Source organism: Xyrauchen texanus, chromosome 25 (assembly GCF_025860055.1).
Source record: "Xyrauchen texanus isolate HMW12.3.18 chromosome 25, RBS_HiC_50CHRs, whole genome shotgun sequence".
Classification (NCBI taxonomy): domain Eukaryota; kingdom Metazoa; phylum Chordata; class Actinopteri; order Cypriniformes; family Catostomidae; genus Xyrauchen; species Xyrauchen texanus.
In genome coordinates, this window is record NC_068300.1 from 3,700,780 (window position 1) to 3,719,243 (window position 18,464).

Consider the following 18,464-nt stretch of genomic DNA (forward strand, 5'->3'; position numbering starts at 1 on the left):
TGTTCTCATTTATTACCCCCCTCCAGTCAACAAAATTGGGGGTGTTCTCATTTATTATCCCCCCCACCCAGTCAACAAATTTGGGGGTGTTCTCATTTATTGTCCCCCCCAGTCAACAAAATTGGGGGTGTTCTCATTTATTACTCCCCCCCCCAGTCAACAAATTTGGGGGTGTTCTCATTTATTATCCCCCCCAGTCAACAAATTTGGGGGTGTTCTCATTTATTACCCCCCCCGTCAACAACTTTGGGGGTGTTCTCATTTATTAATAAGCATGCAACTTTATAAGATAATATTAAATGAGAAACATTGATTATTTGCACTTTTAAAACTTAATGTCACACAACAAGCCCATTTAAAATAAAGAGCTTTAAACTAGTGAAGAGTCACTGTATATAAAATGAACACTTCTCCAATCCTTAAATAGCTTTACCCAAAACCTTGATGTTATGCATTGACTAACAATTAGCATATTCTCCAGTGATTGTAAGCGACCACAAGAGACGTTATTATTTTAGAGCATATATTTGTATTAACTGCAACAAAATCATGATTATTCATCTGGAAGGTAATAAGACACAATGCAAGGTGAAAAAAACAACTACACAAAGTTATAATGAACCTTTGCATTAACAAACAAGTAAATATTGTTTGATTTTACAGGTATGTAATTCAGCATGATTTTGGGTAATCCCAACAAGGAAACCTAATATGCATTTCCTCAAACCCCTGCCAGAATCTCACCAGAGTACACATCTTTAATCAACATTTAAAACAAATACAGGAATGAGAGATAAGCCATTGACCTATAGTCAAATAGAAACACGTCCATACGGTTTATACTTCTTTAGCGGTGACAATAGTGTTTGAACACGACTGTCGGTCCTTTGAGTTTGTGTCGAACACAAAATCATACGTTTAACCCAAAACGACACAGAAAGATTAAATCAGAAAATCACATCTGATTTAAAGTTTCTCACTAAAGCACAGAAATCTGACTACAATCAGAGGGAGGAAGCTTTTTAAATGTGCATATTGGCACAACACCAAATACACTCTTATAGGATATCCTGGCAATTCATTTCAGTCCGATTCATGAGATAGTAGATGATGCTTGAAGCCTCTCTCTTCCTGGACCATCATTTAAACTGCAGTGCTGCAGTGGATCATCCAGACCAGAGGGGGCGTCGTAACGCTTAACTGACTCCCTGCAGCATTTCCTCGATCTCACGGTCCCAGTTGTCGTCTCGATTTTCTGGGTCAACGACCACCTCGTATTCCTGCAGCTCCTGTTGTAGCTCCTTCTCCCAATCAGCCGTCTCTTCTGTCAGAACAAAAGATAACGCAAGCGTTAAACAGCCAATCATAACCAAGGTCATTTACATTTAGGCTCTGTCCCAAACCGGAGTAAAGTGCTACGTTGGTAAGCATTTTGAGTTGCTGCTTATGTAGCACAAATCAAATCAGCCACTTCCAGTGGTCCCAGTTAGGATGCTGCCGTAAGGCAAAGTATACATCAGGTTTCCAGATGCGTGTAACACATGCGCACTACGACAACTTTGATGGCCGCGGCAGGTGCATTCGTTGAGGGCACATAAAGACGTGAGTTTGTATGCGCGGACTGTCCGTATGCAGCTTGGTTTAGTACTCACACTGTCAGTCCGCGCATACTGTGCTGAGACGTACCATCACGCGCAAAACACCCATCTATACGCGTTGTCGCGCCTGCTGTTGACTGTCGCATCCAGCCTCGTTTTTCTAGACACAGGGACTGGGAATGGGAATGGCAGGCGTGAAGTGCAAGACGGGTTTCTGCATATCTAGAGAAACTAAATTAAGCATATGGACAGTCGGCACGTACTGTGCTGATGACGGAATCTGAGACACGTGTCTTTGTACGCAATGCGCGCACAACACATACCGACACTCGGATCACCCGAGCCTCTGCACGTCATTGCATCTGCCGTTGATTATCCGCATGTCTAAAAAAACTAGGCTTGGACAGTCAAAGGCAGGCACGACAACGTGCAAAGATGGCGGTTTTCAGCATGGCAGTACGTCTCACACGTCGCTAGTGCTGCAACTAACTATTATTTTGATAATCGATTAAACCAACGATATTTTGCGATTATTGCAGCGATTAATCATCAGCTCTTACTCGATTATTCGGTAATTATTGCAGCGATTAATCATCAGCTCTTACTCGATTATTCGGTAATTATTGCTGCGGTTAATCATCAGCTCTTACTCGATTATTCAGTAATTATTGCAGTGATTAATCATCAGCTCTTACTCGATTATTCGGTAATTATTGCTGCGGTTAATCATCAGCTCTTACTCGATTATTCGGTAATTATTGCAACGATTAATCATCAGCTCTTACTCGATTATTCAGTAATTATTGCAGCGGTTAATCATCAGCTCTTACTCGATTATTCGGTAATTATTGCAACGATTAATCATCAGCTCTTACTCGATTATTCGGTAATTATTGCAGCGATTAATCATCAGCTCTTACTCGATTATTCGGTAATTATTGCAGCGATTGATCATCAGCTCTTACTCGATTATTCGGTAATTATTGCAGCGATTAATCATCAGCTCTTACTCGATTATTCGGTAATTATTGCAACGATTAATCATCAGCTCTTACTCGATTATTCGGTAATTATTGCTGCGGTTAATCATCAGCTCTTACTCGATTATTCAGTAATTATTGCAGTGATTAATCATCAGCTCTTACTCGATTATTCGGTAATTATTGCAGCGATTAATCATCAGCTCTTACTCGATTATTCGGTAATTATTGCTGCGGTTAATCATCAGCTCTTACTCGATTATTCAGTAATTATTGCAGTGATTAATCATCAGCTCTTACTCGATTATTCGGTAATTATTGCAACGATTAATCATCAGCTCTTACTCGATTATTCGGTGATTATTGCAGTGATTAATCATCAGCTCTTACTCGATTATTCGGTAATTATTGCAACGATTAATCATCAGCTCTTACTCGATTATTCGGTAATTATTGCTGCGGTTAATCATCAGCTCTTACTCGATTATTCAGTAATTATTGCAGCGATTAATCATCAGCTCTTACTCGATTATTCGGTAATTATTGCAGCGATTTATCATCAGCTCTTACTCGATTATTCGGTAATTATTGCTGCGGTTAATCATCAGCTCTTACTCGATTATTCAGTAATTATTGCAGCGATTAATCATCAGCTCTTACTCGATTATTCGGTAATTATTGCAGCGATTAATCATCAGCTCTTACTTGATTATTCGGTAATTATTGCTGCGGTTAATCATCAGCTCTTACTCGATTGTTCTGTAATTATTGCAGCGATTAATCATCAGCTCTTACTCGATTGTTCTGTAATTATTGCAGCGATTAATCATCAGCTCTTACTCGATTATTCGGTAATTATTGCAACGGTTAATCATCAGCTCTTACTCGATTATTCAGTAATTATTGCAGTGGTTAATCATCAGCTCTTACTCGATTATTCGGTAATTATTGCTGCGGTTAATCATCAGCTCTTACTCGATTATTCGGTAATTATTGCAACGATTAATCATCAGCTCTTACTCGATTATTCAGTAATTATTGCAGCGGTTAATCATCAGCTCTTACTCGATTATTCAGTAATTATTGCAGCGGTTAATCATCAGCTCTTACTCGATTATTCGGTAATTATTGCAGTGATTAATCATCAGCTCTTACTCGATTATTCGGTAATTATTGCAGCGATTAATCATCAGCTCTTACTCGATTATTCAGTAATTATTGCAGCGATTAATCATCAGCTCTTACTCGATTGTTCTGTAATTATTGCAGCGATTAATCATCAGCTCTTACTCGATTGTTCTGTAATTATTGCAGCGATTAATCATCAGCTCTTACTCGGTTATTCGGTAATTATTGCAGCGGTTAATCATCAGCTCTTACTCGATTATTCGGTAATTATTGCAGCGATTAATCATCAGCTCTTACTCGATTATTCGGTAATTATTGCAACGATTAATCATCAGCTCTTACTCGATTATTCGGTAATTATTGCAGCGATTAATCATCAGCTCTTACTCGATTATTCGGTAATTATTGCAGCGATTAATCATCAGCTCTTACCGATTATTCGGTAATTATTGCAATGATTGATCATCAGCTCTTACTCGATTATTCCGTAATTATTGCAATGGTTAATCATCAGCTCTTACTCGATTATTCGGTAATTATTGCAACGGTTAATCATCAGCTCTTACTCGATTATTCGGTAATTATTGCTGCGGTTAATCATCAGCTCTTACTCGATTATTCAGTAATTATTGCAGTGATTAATCATCAGCTCTTACTCGATTATTCGGTAATTATTGCTGCGGTTAATCATCAGCTCTTACTTGATTATTCGGTAATTATTGCAACGATTAATCATCAGCTCTTACTCGATTATTCAGTAATTATTGCAGCGGTTAATCATCAGCTCTTACTCGATTATTCTGTAATTATTGCAACGATTAATCATCAGCTCTTACTCGATTATTCGGTAATTATTGCAACGATTAATCATCAGCTCTTACTCGATTATTCGGTAATTATTGCAGCGATTAATCATCAGCTCTTACTCGGTTATTCGGTAATTATTGCGGCGATTAATCATCAGCTCTTACTCGGTTATTCGGTAATTATTGCGGCGATTAATCATCAGCTCTTACTCGGTTATTCGGTAATTATTGCTGCGGTTAATCATCAGCTCTTACTCGATTATTAAGTAATTATTGCAGTGATTAATCATCAGCTCTTACTCGATTATTCGGTAATTATTGCAATGATTAATCATCAGCTCTTACTCGATTATTCGGTAATTATTGCTGCGGTTAATCATCAGCTCTTACTCGATTATTCAGTAATTATTGCAGTGATTAATCATCAGCTCTTACTCGATTATTCGGTAATTATTGCAGCGATTAATCATCAGCTCTTACTCGATTATTCGGTAATTATTGCTGCGGTTAATCATCAGCTCTTACTCGATTGTTCTGTAATTATTGCAGCGATTAATCATCAGCTCTTACTCGATTGTTCTGTAATTATTGCAGCGATTAATCATCAGCTCTTACTCGGTTATTCGGTAATTATTGCAGCGGTTAATCATCAGCTCTTACTCGATTATTCGGTAATTATTGCAGCGATTAATCATCAGCTCTTACTCGATTATTCGGTAATTATTGCAACGATTACTCATCAGCTCTTACTCGATTATTCGGTAATTATTGCAGCGATTAATCATCAGCTCTTACTCGATTATTCGGTAATTATTGCAGCGATTAATCATCAGCTCTTACCGATTATTCGGTAATTATTGCAATGATTAATCATCAGCTCTTACTCGATTATTCCGTAATTATTGCAATGATTAATCATCAGCTCTTACTCGATTATTCGGTAATTATTGCAACGGTTAATCATCAGCTCTTACTCGATTATTCGGTAATTATTGCAACGATTAATCATCAGCTCTTACTCGATTATTCAGTAATTATTGCAGCGGTTAATCATCAGCTCTTACTCGATTATTCGGTAATTATTGCAACGATTAATCATCAGCTCTTACTCGATTATTCGGTAATTATTGCAACGATTAATCATCAGCTCTTACTCGATTATTCGGTAATTATTGCAACGATTAATCATCAGCTCTTACTCTATTATTCCGTAATTATTGCAATGATTAATCATCAGCTCTTACTCGATTATTCGGTAATTATTGCAACGGTTAATCATCAGCTCTTACTCGATTATTCGGTAATTATTGCAACGATTAATCATCAGCTCTTACTCGATTATTCGGTAATTATTGCAGCGGTTAATCATCAGCTCTTACTCGATTATTCGGTAATTATTGCAGTGATTAATCATCAGCTCTTACTCGATTATTCGGTAATTATTGCAGCGGTTAATCATCAGCTCTTACTCGATTATTCGGTAATTATTGCAACGATTAATCATCAGCTCTTACTCGATTATTCAGTAATTATTGCAACGATTAATCATCAGCTCTTACTCGATTATTCGGTAATTATTGCAGCGATTAATCATCAGCTCTTACTCGATTATTCGGTAATTATTGCAACGATTAATCATCAGCTCTTACTCGATTATTCAGTAATTATTGCAACGATTAATCATCAGCTCTTACTCGATTATTCAGTAATTATTGCAGCGGTTAATCATCAGCTCTTACTCGATTATTCGGTAATTATTGCAACGATTACTCATCAGCTCTTACTCGATTATTCGGTAATTATTGCAGCGATTAATCATCAGCTCTTACTCGATTATTCGGCGATGGTTGCTGCGATTACTCATCAGCTCTTACTCGATTATTCGGTAATTATTGCAGCGATTAATCATCAGCTCTTACTCGATTATTCAGTAATTATTGCAGCGATTAATCATCAGCTCTTACTCGATTATTCAGTAATTATTGCAACGATTAATCATCAGCTCGTATTCGATTATTCGGCGATGGTTGCTGCGATTACTCATCAGCTCTTACTCGATTATTCGGCGATGGTTGCTGCGATTACTCATCAGCTCTTACTCGATTATTCGGCGATGGTTGCTGTGATTACTCATCAGCTCTTGATTATTCGGTAATTATTGCAACGATTAATCATCTGCTCTTATCCGATTATTCTGCAATGAATCATTCGCAATTAATCGATTATTCGGTTCTTATTGCAGCGATTAATCATTAGCTCTTATCCGATGTGATAACACTCAAAAGGTTTTATTAAACATGATTACTAACAATAAAGAGGACAAAATCATCTTTTTAAAATACCTCTAAATGACATTCACTGAATTAAAGGGAAAAATACTTTTTATTAACATTCAGTAAAGAAATTCACTGCAATAAATCCTATTGTTAGTGTTTTTGTCTTGTTTTCCATCTAAAAATGTCTAAAAATCCTTAAAGCAAGAAACATTTACTTGAGAATCAACATAAAAGTTATTTAGATTTGCTTTAAGAGGATGGATCTTCTACAGTAAGTGTATTTTATATATAAGTGTATTTTTTCAATTGGTTATACTTCTGCGAGTGCAGTAAAGACAAAATATACTGATATATTTTAAAAGTTGCAGTAGCAAAAAAAAGATTACCTTTAAATGTAAGGGTCAGAGAGAGTGTGAAATGATCCCTGGACTACACCAAACTCACCGTCCTGAGGGGAGGTCTTCTTGTCGAGCACCAGCTGCTCCATCTCTTTTCTCAGATCTTCCTGGTTGATGTCACATGCGTCAAACGCGTCACTCACAAACTCAGAAACACCAGGACTGGTGGAGATCTCTTCCTCTTCATGCTACCATGACATCCAGATCGGAGAACCCATGTTAGACATGTTATAAAAACGATCATGATAATGCAAATGTGACCACAGGATGAATGTGATACCTCGCTAGTCTTGGGTTTAGCACTGATGGCAACAGGAGGCGTTTTCGGTCTGATGCTCTCTGCGAAGCAGAAAACAAACATTTTCATCATTACCGTGACAAGGAATTACAACCCAGACTACATTGCATATAACTACAGAATATATAGATGGAAATATATGGGCATAAACACTCTGATCTGCACCCGGGTTGTTCTCGTCCAGCGGAGTCGCTCCGTTTTTCTCCTCTTCTCTCTTATCAGCAGCCTGCTGTTGAGCGGCGAGAGCTGTGAGCTGTGCCGACTGCTTTATCAGAGACACACGGTAGAAGTAATTCCTCCAGAATGCCGCTTCCTTCACCCTGATACACACATTTAGGTTTCACACGGGGTCAGAGGGGGGATGGTCAGGAAATACTAACATTATATGTGGACTTCAGGGCACTTTTTTAAATAATAATAAAGATCAAATGTTATCTAACCCCTTTGAAAAACCCTCACTGCACTCACTGTTTTGGTACGAGGTCAAAGCGCATCCTGTTGAGTAATTCATCTTCCTGTAACATCACCAGGGCAACAGGGTACATCTGATCAAAGTCGAAATGAAACTGAACGCCGGCCGGAGGGTCACGCAGGAAGTTCCGCTTATCCTGATCAATTTAACAGAGGAATAAGACGTTATTTTACTTGATGTAAATTACATGGAGTATCAAGAATCTGAAGAAATGGAAAGTCACCGCAGATAAAGCTAGAATCTGCTGTTGAATAGTTTCCTCCTCGTTGTACCCCACCCAGGGTGGCACCGCTGCATCTACAGACAAAAGATTGATGTTTGTGTTTGTGGCAAATACATAAATGTGACCTGCTGAATCACTGTAAGTCATGTTGACTCAGAAACACTTAAAGAGGTAAAGTTTCAGCTTTTAACCCTCCTCTGGTATTTGATCGGACAGAAATGCTCCTCATTTAATAAAAATGGTTTCCTTTATCGGAGCAGTACAAGACTTGGTTTGTTTCCTCCATTTACCATCAGAACATATAAAATATTGGGCTTGATTCGAGAAGTCTAAGTGGTCGTTTAAAAACAAACAAAAGCAACCCCTTTGGCATTCACGGTCAATTGAAAATGAATAAGACAGACCAAAAATTTTTTATCTGTCGAATAAAATCAATAATTCAACCATAATGCAGAACAAAACAGACAATAACAAAGATATTTTTTTTACATGTCAAAAAAAAGAAAAGAAATCAATCACAATGATAACACACACACACACACATACACACACACACACACACTATTACACACAAACACTATTACACACACACAAACACTATTACACATAAACACACAAACACACACACACACTATTACACACAAACACACACACATACACTATTACACATAAACACACACACACTTACACACACACACACACACAAACACTATTACACATAAACACACACACACTATTACACACAAACACACACACACACACAATTATACACACACACACACTATTACACAAACACTATTACACACACACACTATTACTCACACACACAAACACTATTACACACACACACACACACACTATTAAACACACACACAAACACTATTACACACACACACACACACTATTAAACACACACACAAACACTATTACACATAAACACACACAAACACTATTACACACAAACACACACAAACACTATTACACACAAACACACACAAACACTATTACACACAAACACACACAAACACTATTACACACTATTACACACAAACACTATTACACACAAACACACACACACTATTACACACACACACTATTACACACACACACACACTCACACTATTACACAAACACACATACACACACACTATTACACACAAACACACACACACTATTACACACAAACACACACACACTATTACACACACACACACACACACTATTACACACACACACACACACACACTATTACAAAAAATCCAAGGGGAAAATCCAAGATGGCGGCGGGGTAGCACGCAGCGGCCACTCCGGATCCACAATGGTGCTATTTTTGTTAAAAAAGCCCGACTTTTGCAACACATGGACATCGGAGCAACCAGTGTTCGTGTCTACCATCGCCAGACACTACTGAAATATAAGACTCATGCAAAAACCAAGCTGCATGATGACCTGCAGGAGGCGCTACGCGTACTCGGCTTGCTGCGGAGACCAGGCCTCCAGCCCTCGGCGTCGCCTGATGCCGGTGGCCGGGGGAGAGGACGTCGTAAGCGGTGTGCGAGAAAGCGGAAGCGCGGAAAGAGGGCGGGGGTCCATGCTAGGCTAAAAACAAACCCTAGCCGGCCGGCTCTCCCGTCTATCCTGCTCTCAAATGTTTGCTCCCTGGACAATAAACTGGACTATATCCGACTCCAGCAGGCTACGCAGCGTGAGTTTAGAGACTGCTGCGTCTTTGTTTTCACGGAGACGTGGCTCAGCGACAGAGTTCCGGATGCCGCCATTCAGCTAGACGGGCTCGCCTCGTTTCGTGCCGACAGAAATACAGCTCTCTGCGGTAAGACTCGCGGTGGTGGCTTGTGTGTTTACATCAACACGGAATGGTGCAAGAACTCTATGCTAGTCTCTAGTTACTGTTCATCGCTGTTGGAGCTTGTGACTGTTAGATGCAGACCTTTTTATCTACCACGGGAATTCACCACTGTTTGCATAACCGGAGTTTACATTCCCCCCAGCGCTAACGCTAAGGAAGCGCTCTGTGAACTGTATGGGGCTATGAGCGAACTGCAGAACGCTCACCCCGACGGACTGTTTATTGTCGCCGGAGATTTCAACCATGCAAATCTCAAGACAGTGCTCCCTAAATTCCATCAGTATGTGGACTTTGCAACGAGAGGGGCGAACGCGCTTGATCTTGTTTACACAAACATCCCAGGCGCGTACCGGGCGGAGCCCCGCCCCCACCTCGGCTACTCAGACCACATCTCTGTTATGTTAATTCCAGCATACAGACCGCTCGTCAGACGCACAAAACCGCTTCAGAAGCAGGTGAAAACCTGGCCAGCAGGAGCCATCTCTGCTCTTCAGGACTGTTTTGAGTGTACTGACTGGCACATGTTCAGGGAGGCTGCAACATATGGCGATTCTACCAACTTGGAGGAATACACAGCATCAGTGACCAGCTACATCAGCAAGTGCATTGATGATGTCACTTTCTCCAAGACCATCACCACACGCTCCAACCAGAAGCCGTGGATGACTGCGGAGGTGCGCACGCTGCTGAGGTCCCGAGACTCCGCCTTCAGAGCAGGCGATAAGGCAGCCCTAAGAACAGCTAGGGCCAAACTGTCACGGGCAATCAGAGAGGCAAAGCGCGCACACGCCCAGAGAATCCACAGTCACTTCCAGGACAGCGGTGACACGCGGCGCATGTGGCAGGGCATCCAGGCCATCACCAACTACAGGACAACATCAGTTGCCTGTGACAAAGATGCCTCCCTTCCAGATGCGCTGAACGACTTCTACGCTCGGTTTGAAGTGCAGAACGACGTGATGGCGAGGAAGTCCACCCCTCCTCCCAACGACCAGGTGCTCTGTCTTACCACGGCAGATGTGAGGAAAACTCTACGTAGAGTCAACCCACGGAAGGCTGCTGGACCAGACAACATTCCTGGCAGAGTGCTCAGAGGATGTGCAGACCAGCTAGCAGATGTTCTTACCGACATCTTCAACATCTCTCTGAGCAGCGCCGTTGTTCCAACGTGCTTCAAGGCCACCACCATCATCCCCATGCCAAAGAAGTCTTCAGTGTCCTGCCTCAACGACTACCGTCCCGTCGCACTTACACCCATCATCATGAAGTGCTTCGAGAGGCTCGTCATGAGGCAGATTAAGACCCAGCTGCCCCCCTCACTAGACCCACTGCAGTTTGCGTATCGTTCAAACCGTTCAACGGACGATGCCATCACCACAACCCTCCATCTGGCCCTCACCCACCTAGACAATAAGGACTCATACGTTCGAATGCTGTTCATAGATTTCAGCTCAGCATTCAACACAATCATTCCCCAGCACCTGATTGGAAAGCTGAACCTGCTGGGCCTGGACACCTCCCTCTGCAACTGGATCCTGGACTTCCTGACTGGGAGACCTCAGTCAGTCCGGATCGGGAACAGCATCTCCACCACCACCACACTGAGCACTGGGGCCCCCCAGGGCTGTGTGCTCAGTCCACTGCTGTTCACTCTGCTGACTCACGACTGTGCAGCAATGCACAGCTCGAATCACATCATCAAGTTCGCCGATGACACGACCGTGGTGGGTCTCATCAGCAAGAACAACGAGTCAGCATACAGAGAGGAGGTGCAGCGGCTGACGAACTGGTGTAGAGCCAACAACCTGTCCCTGAATGTCGACAAAACAAAAGAGATGGTTGTTGACTTTAGGAGAGCACAAGGTGAACACACTCCGCTGAACATCGACGGCTCCTCTGTGGAGATCGTCAAGAGCACCAAATTCCTTGGTGTTCACCTGGCGGAGAACCTCACCTGGTCCCTCAACACCAGCTCTATCACCAAGAAAGCCCAGCAGCGTCTCTACTTTCTTCGAAGGCTGAGGAAAGCACATCTCCCAACCCCCATCCTCACTACATTCTATAGAGGGACTATTGAGAGCATCCTGAGCAGCTGCATCACTGCCTGGTTTGGGACTTGCACCGTTTCGGACCGCAAAGCCCTGCAGAGGATAGTGAGGACAGCTGAGAAGATCATTGGGGTCTCTCTTCCCTCCATCAAAGACATTTACAAAAAACACTGTATCCGCAAAGCAACCAGCATTGTGGACGACCCCACACACCCCTCACACAAACTCTTTACCCTCCTCCCGTCTGGCAAGAGGTACCGAAGCATTCGGGCCCTCACGGCCAGACTGTGTAACAGCTTCTTCCCCCAAGCCATCAGACTTCTCAATACTCAGAGACTGGTTTGACACACACGTGTCCTGAGTTGCACTTTAATAACTGTCACTTTATAACTGTCTGCTACCTCAATAACTGCTATGTGCATAGAACATTATCTCATAGTATGTTATGTTTACATTTTTAGAAACTGTCATCTTTTTGCACTACTGAGTACTGGTCGGCGCTGCACTGTCTATTGTCCTGTTCATTGTCAGTAATTTGTTGTAGTGTCCTGTACTTTTTGCACATGTTTGCACGTGCACTTTATATAGGTATATATAGGTAGTTTATATAGGTATTTTATTTCGTTGTGTAGTCTCATGTCGTCCTATGTTGGTCCTTTGTTGTTTTTATGTAGCACCATGGTCCTGGAGGAACGTTGTCTCGTTTTGCTGTGTACTGTACTAACTGTATATGGTTGAAACGACAATAAAAACCACTTGACTTGACTTGACTATTACACACAAACACTATTACACATAAACACACACAAACACTATTACACATAAACACACACAAACACTATTACACACAAACACACACAAACACTATTACACATAAACACACACAAACACTATTACACATAAACACACAAACACTATTACACATAAACACACACAAACACTATTACACACAAACACACACACACTATTACACACACACACTATTACACACAAACACTATTACACAAACACACACAAACACTATTACACGTAAACACACACACACACTATTACACACAAACACTATTACACACAAACACACACACACACACTATTACACACAAACACACACACTCACACTATTACACAAACACACACAAACACTATTGCATAAACACACACACACACTATTACACAAACACACACACACACTATTACACAAACACACACAAACACTATTACACACAAACACACACACACTATTACACAAACACACACACACTATTACACACAAACACACACTATTACACAAACACACACACACTATTACACACAAACACACACACACTATTACACACAAACACACACACACACTATTACACAAACACACACACACTATTACACAAACACACATACACACACACACACACACACACTATTACACAAACACACACACACACTCTCACACTATCACACATGTATTTGAGTTATTACATGTTTATGTTTGTAATAAATGATTGTTATAAATGTTCATTCTGTGTGTGTAACATCATGGTCAGGTCTGATCGCAGCATAATGACAAAAACTGAAACTCAAATTCACTTAAACTGAGAAACTTTGAATAGTTTGGTAATGTCTAAATATACATCCAAATATCAAAATCCAAAAATATAAATGAGTTTACAACAAGTCATCAGACTGACAGTGTGTGTGTGTGTGTGTGTGTGTGTGTGTGTGTGTGTGTGTGTACAGTATCTACTGGCTGTTACTGGCATCACGTGATGCTCAACTCATGATATTTAGATTTTATTCACCAGATGGCAGAAATCGGACTCCAGTTTATGCCACATTCATGATTCACCTTATAGAAGTGTTTGATCTGAATTTATTTTTTTAATTGGCTTATTTGTATATGAAAATTAATGGTAAAATTTAGAAATGTACATGTAAATAAGAATAAAATCCCCAAAGAAAGGCTTAATTTTATTGTTCTTACTTCACGGAAGAAATTATATCATCATCATTAAAAGAAATGGTCAAAAATGACCAAGAATACCAAAGTTAGGTGCCATCTTTCAATTCCAGGGCAGAGTTAATGAGATAAAAACATCTAAATGTTGTCTGATATAATCATTAAAATGATGAAGCAGGTCACATATGATGAAATAATAATAATAAAAAGATCAATTTCATGTTCATATACTTCCATACCTGCTTTCTTTGCATTCTTCTCTTGGACAAATTTTTCCTGCTCTTTCTGAAAATCTCCTAAAATGGTCTGAAATAGAAAAATTAAAAACATTTCTGTTTTATTTCTGTAGAACTACAAGCTGATTTTAATTGTGAAACTCTGAATATTAATTGTGAATCTTGATTGTGGGTCTGATTTGAGGCACCTTGTCAATGATGCCGTCGATGTTGCTCCCCTCTACAGTTTTCTTGATGGTTTGCGCCGTCTCGGACACAGACTCGGAGATCTTCTTAGTCGCGCTACTCGCAAAGTTCAGAATGAATCCTGACAGAAGAGCAAGATGTGAAACATGAGCAATGCAAGAAAAACAAACGTGACAACAAAAATTCATGTATCACTGTATTTACACAATGCTCAAAGGCATTTAAAAAAATACTATGGGAGTACCATGGCACATGTTCAGATAAACGTGCCACCGCCATCGTGCGTGTCAAGAAACATGGTAATGCCACTGTATATGCCCAGATAAACGTGGCACCGCCATCGTGCGTGTCAAGAAACACGGTAATGCCACTGTATATGCCCAGATAAACGTGGCACCGCCATCGTGCGTGTCAAGAAACACGGTAATGCCACTGTATATGCCCAGATAAACGTGCCACCGCCATCGTGCGTGTCAAGAAACACGGTAATGCCACTGTATATGCCCAGATAAACGTGCCACCGCCATCGTGCGTGTCAAGAAACACGGTAATGCCACTGTATATGCCCAGATAAACGTGCCACCGCCATCGTGCGTGTCAAGAAACATGGTAATGCCACTGTATATGCCCAGATAAACGTGCCACCGCCATCGTGGCGTGTCAAGAAACATGGTAATGCCACTGTATATGCCCAGATAAACGTGGCACCGCCATCGTGCGTGTCAAGAAACATGGTAATGCCACTGTATATGCCCAGATAAACGTGCCACCGCCATCGTGCGTGTCAAGAAACATGGTAATGCCACTGTATATGCCCAGATAAACGTGCCACCGCCATCGTGCGTGTCAAGAAACATGGTAATGCCACTGTATATGCCCAGATAAACGTGCCACCGCCATCGTGCGTGTCAAGAAACATGGTAATGCCACTGTATATGCCCAGATAAACGCGTGCCACCGCCATCGTGCGTGTCAAGAAACATGGTAATGCCACTGTATATGCCCAGATAAACGTGCCACCGCCATCGCGTGCGTGTCAAGAAACATGGTAATGCCACTGTATATGCCCAGATAAACGTGGCACCGCCATCGTGGCGTGTCAAGAAACATGGTAATGCCACTGTATATGCCCAGATAAACGTGCCACCGCCATCGTGCGTGTCAAGAAACATGGTAATGCCACTGTATATGCCCAGATAAACGTGCCACCGCCATCGTGCGTGTCAAGAAACATGGTAATGCCACTGTATATGCCCAGATAAACGTGCCACCGCCATCGTGGCGTGTCAAGAAACATGGTAATGCCACTGTATATGCCCAGATAAACGTGTCACCGCCATCGTGCGTGTCAAGAAACATGGTAATGCCACTGTATATGCCCAGATAAACGTGCCACCGCCATCGTGCGTGTCAAGAAACATGGTAATGCCACTGTATATGCCCAGATAAACGTGGCACCGCCATCGAACGTGTCAAAAAAAACATGGTAATGCCACTGTATATGCCCAGATAAACGTGCCACCGCCATCGTGCGTGTCAAGAAACATGGTAATGCCACTGTATATGCCCAGATAAACGTGCCACCGCCGTCGAACATGTCAAAAAAAAACATGGTAATGCCACTGTATATGCCCAGATAAACGTGGCATCGCCGTCGAACATGTAAAAAAAAACATGGTAATGCCACTGTATATGCCCAGATAAACGTGCCACCGCCATCGTGCGTGTCAAGAAACATGGTAATGCCACTGTATATGCCCAGATAAACGTGGCACCGCCATCGTGCGTGTCAAGAAACATGGTAATGCCACTGTATATGCCCAGATAAACGTGGCACCGCCATCGTGCGTGTCAAGAAACATGGTAATGCCACTGTATATGCCCAGATAAACGTGGCACCGCCATCGTGGCGTGTCAAGAAACATGGTAATGCCACTGTATATGCCCAGATAAACGTGGCACAGCCATCGTGCGTGTCAAGAAACATGGTAATGCCACTGTATATGCCCAGATAAACGTGACACCGCCATCGAGCGTGTCAAGAAACATGGTAATGCCACTGTATATGCCCAGATAAACGTGGCACCGCCATCGTGCGTGTCAAGAAACATGGTAATGCCACTGTATATGCCCAGATAAACGTGGCACCGCCATCGTGCGTGTCAAGAAACATGGTAATGCCACTGTATATGCCCAGATAAACGTGGCACCGCCATCGTGCGTGTCAAGAAACATGGTAATGCCACTGTATATGCCCAGATAAACGTGCCACCGCCATCGTGCGTGTCAAGAAACATGGTAATGCCACTGTATATGCCCAGATAAACGTGCCACCGCCATCGTGGCGTGTCAAGAAACATGGTAATGCCACTGTATATGCCCAGATAAACGTGCCACCGCCATCGTGCGTGTCAAGAAACATGGTAATGCCACTGTATATGCCCAGATAAACGTGCCACCGCCATCGTGCGTGTCAAGAAACATGGTAATGCCACTGTATATGCCCAGATAAACGTGGCACCGCCATCGTGCGTGTCAAGAAACATGGTAATGCCACTGTATATGCCCAGATAAACGTGCCACCGCCATCGTGCGTGTCAAGAAACATGGTAATGCCACTGTATATGCCCAGATAAACGTGCCACCGCCATCGTGCGTGTCAAGAAACATGGTAATGCCACTGTATATGCCCAGATAAACGTGGCACCGCCATCGTGCGTGTCAAGAAACATGGTAATGCCACTGTATATGCCCAGATAAACGTGGCACCGCCATCGTGCGTGTCAAGAAACATGGTAATGCCACTGTATATGCCCAGATAAACGTGGCACCGCCATCGTGCGTGTCAAGAAACATGGTAATGCCACTATATATGCCCAGATAAACGTGGTAAGAGTATGCTATATTTTTTGGTGATATTATTACATATGAACACATCTGTATCTCACCGCTGAGTCCTTTGGCCTGCTGCAGGACCTCTTGTGTTTGTTCAGTCTGATCTGTGTTTATGTCTCTCTCTCCTTCTATTTCCTTTTCGTCTGTTTTATCTTGATTGACGGACTCCGAGCCCAGCCACGAGCCCCAGCCTTTAAACATGCTGCCGGCGTGTCTCCGCTGAATTGAATGATTCTGAGTTTAGTAGGGATTATTTTACTTCGCCATGTTTCACATCCGCGTTGGGCCACATCAACAACAGCAGTTTAGCTCGTCTGCTGTCATCACATCCGAGATGATGCTGTGGCTCAACAGCGACACCTGCTGCAGCGGAAAACACGACAAAGCGCCTCTAGTGGTGACACTGCACACTGCACTCACGCCATTACAGATAATGCAATGTCTTAATCAATATTTGTACTAAAACTAATCAAATTAAATTTAAATGTGCTGTGAGTTTTATTTATTTACAAGCACACAGAAAACATCCCTATTACCTGTCAGATAGCACTGAAATAGAAGTATGTCAAAGTGGATTTTCATGTGCTTACACTGATTCCTTTTGGCCTGGGTGCTACATAATGCAAACACAGTCGTTTCAGTTACCGATGCCATGGTAGAAATTCACTATGCACAGTAAACCATGGTTAATTTAATCCATGAATGAAAGTGGCCAATAACAGGGCAATTATTATTTGGCTGGTCATGTGATGCCAAAATGGCTGCCCCCATGAGGCGCCCCTGCCCCATGTAAAATAAAACTGCTTTTATATGGTTACTGATATAACTGGACTCTTCAGCTCATATGAATTCTCATGATTTTATATAATGGGTTCAACATTACTATGAATTTCTTTAGAAGTGAAATTTTTAAAAGTTTAGGGCTGTCAATAGATTAAACATTTTAATCAAATTAATTACATTGTGTCCCGATTAATGTCAGACATTTTTATTTTTTATTAATGCTTACAAACCTTTTACATCTAGAGCCAAGAGGTATATTAAAACAAACAACAACAACAAGGAAAATAAATAAATAAATGGATCTGGAGTATGACCGGGT

The 18,464-nt window shown here is 41.7% G+C and overlaps 1 protein-coding gene across 1 annotated transcript; it reads right to left on the minus strand.

Annotated features, from left to right (window-relative positions):
- Positions 1–519: 519 nt before the first annotated feature.
- On the minus strand, positions 520–17,690 carry syap1 (synapse associated protein 1). The gene is made up of 9 exons (XM_052091171.1): positions 17,416–17,690; positions 14,470–14,588; positions 14,285–14,351; positions 8,180–8,253; positions 7,953–8,092; positions 7,650–7,804; positions 7,467–7,525; positions 7,233–7,374; positions 520–1,324 (listed from the first exon to the last, which is right to left on the minus strand). The coding sequence occupies exons 1-9, from the start codon at positions 17,561–17,563 to the stop codon at positions 1,197–1,199; spliced, it is 1,032 nt and encodes a 343-aa protein (XP_051947131.1). The 5' UTR covers positions 17,564–17,690; the 3' UTR covers positions 520–1,196.
- Positions 17,691–18,464: the final 774 nt, after the last annotated feature.

Bases quoted from the DNA above. Each gene is read 5' to 3' on its own strand.
- syap1 (XM_052091171.1), bottom strand. From the start codon at position 17,563: ATGTTTAAAGGCTGGGGCTCGTGGCTGGGCTCGGAGTCCGTCAATCAA. The intron at 14,589-17,415 runs GTGAGATACAGA...CTCTTCTGTCAG, and splicing joins GCAGGCCAAAGGACTCAGCG to GATTCATTCTGAACTTTGCG. The intron at 7,375-7,466 runs GTATCACATTCA...ATGTCATGGTAG, and splicing joins CTAAACCCAAGACTAGCGAG to CATGAAGAGGAAGAGATCTC.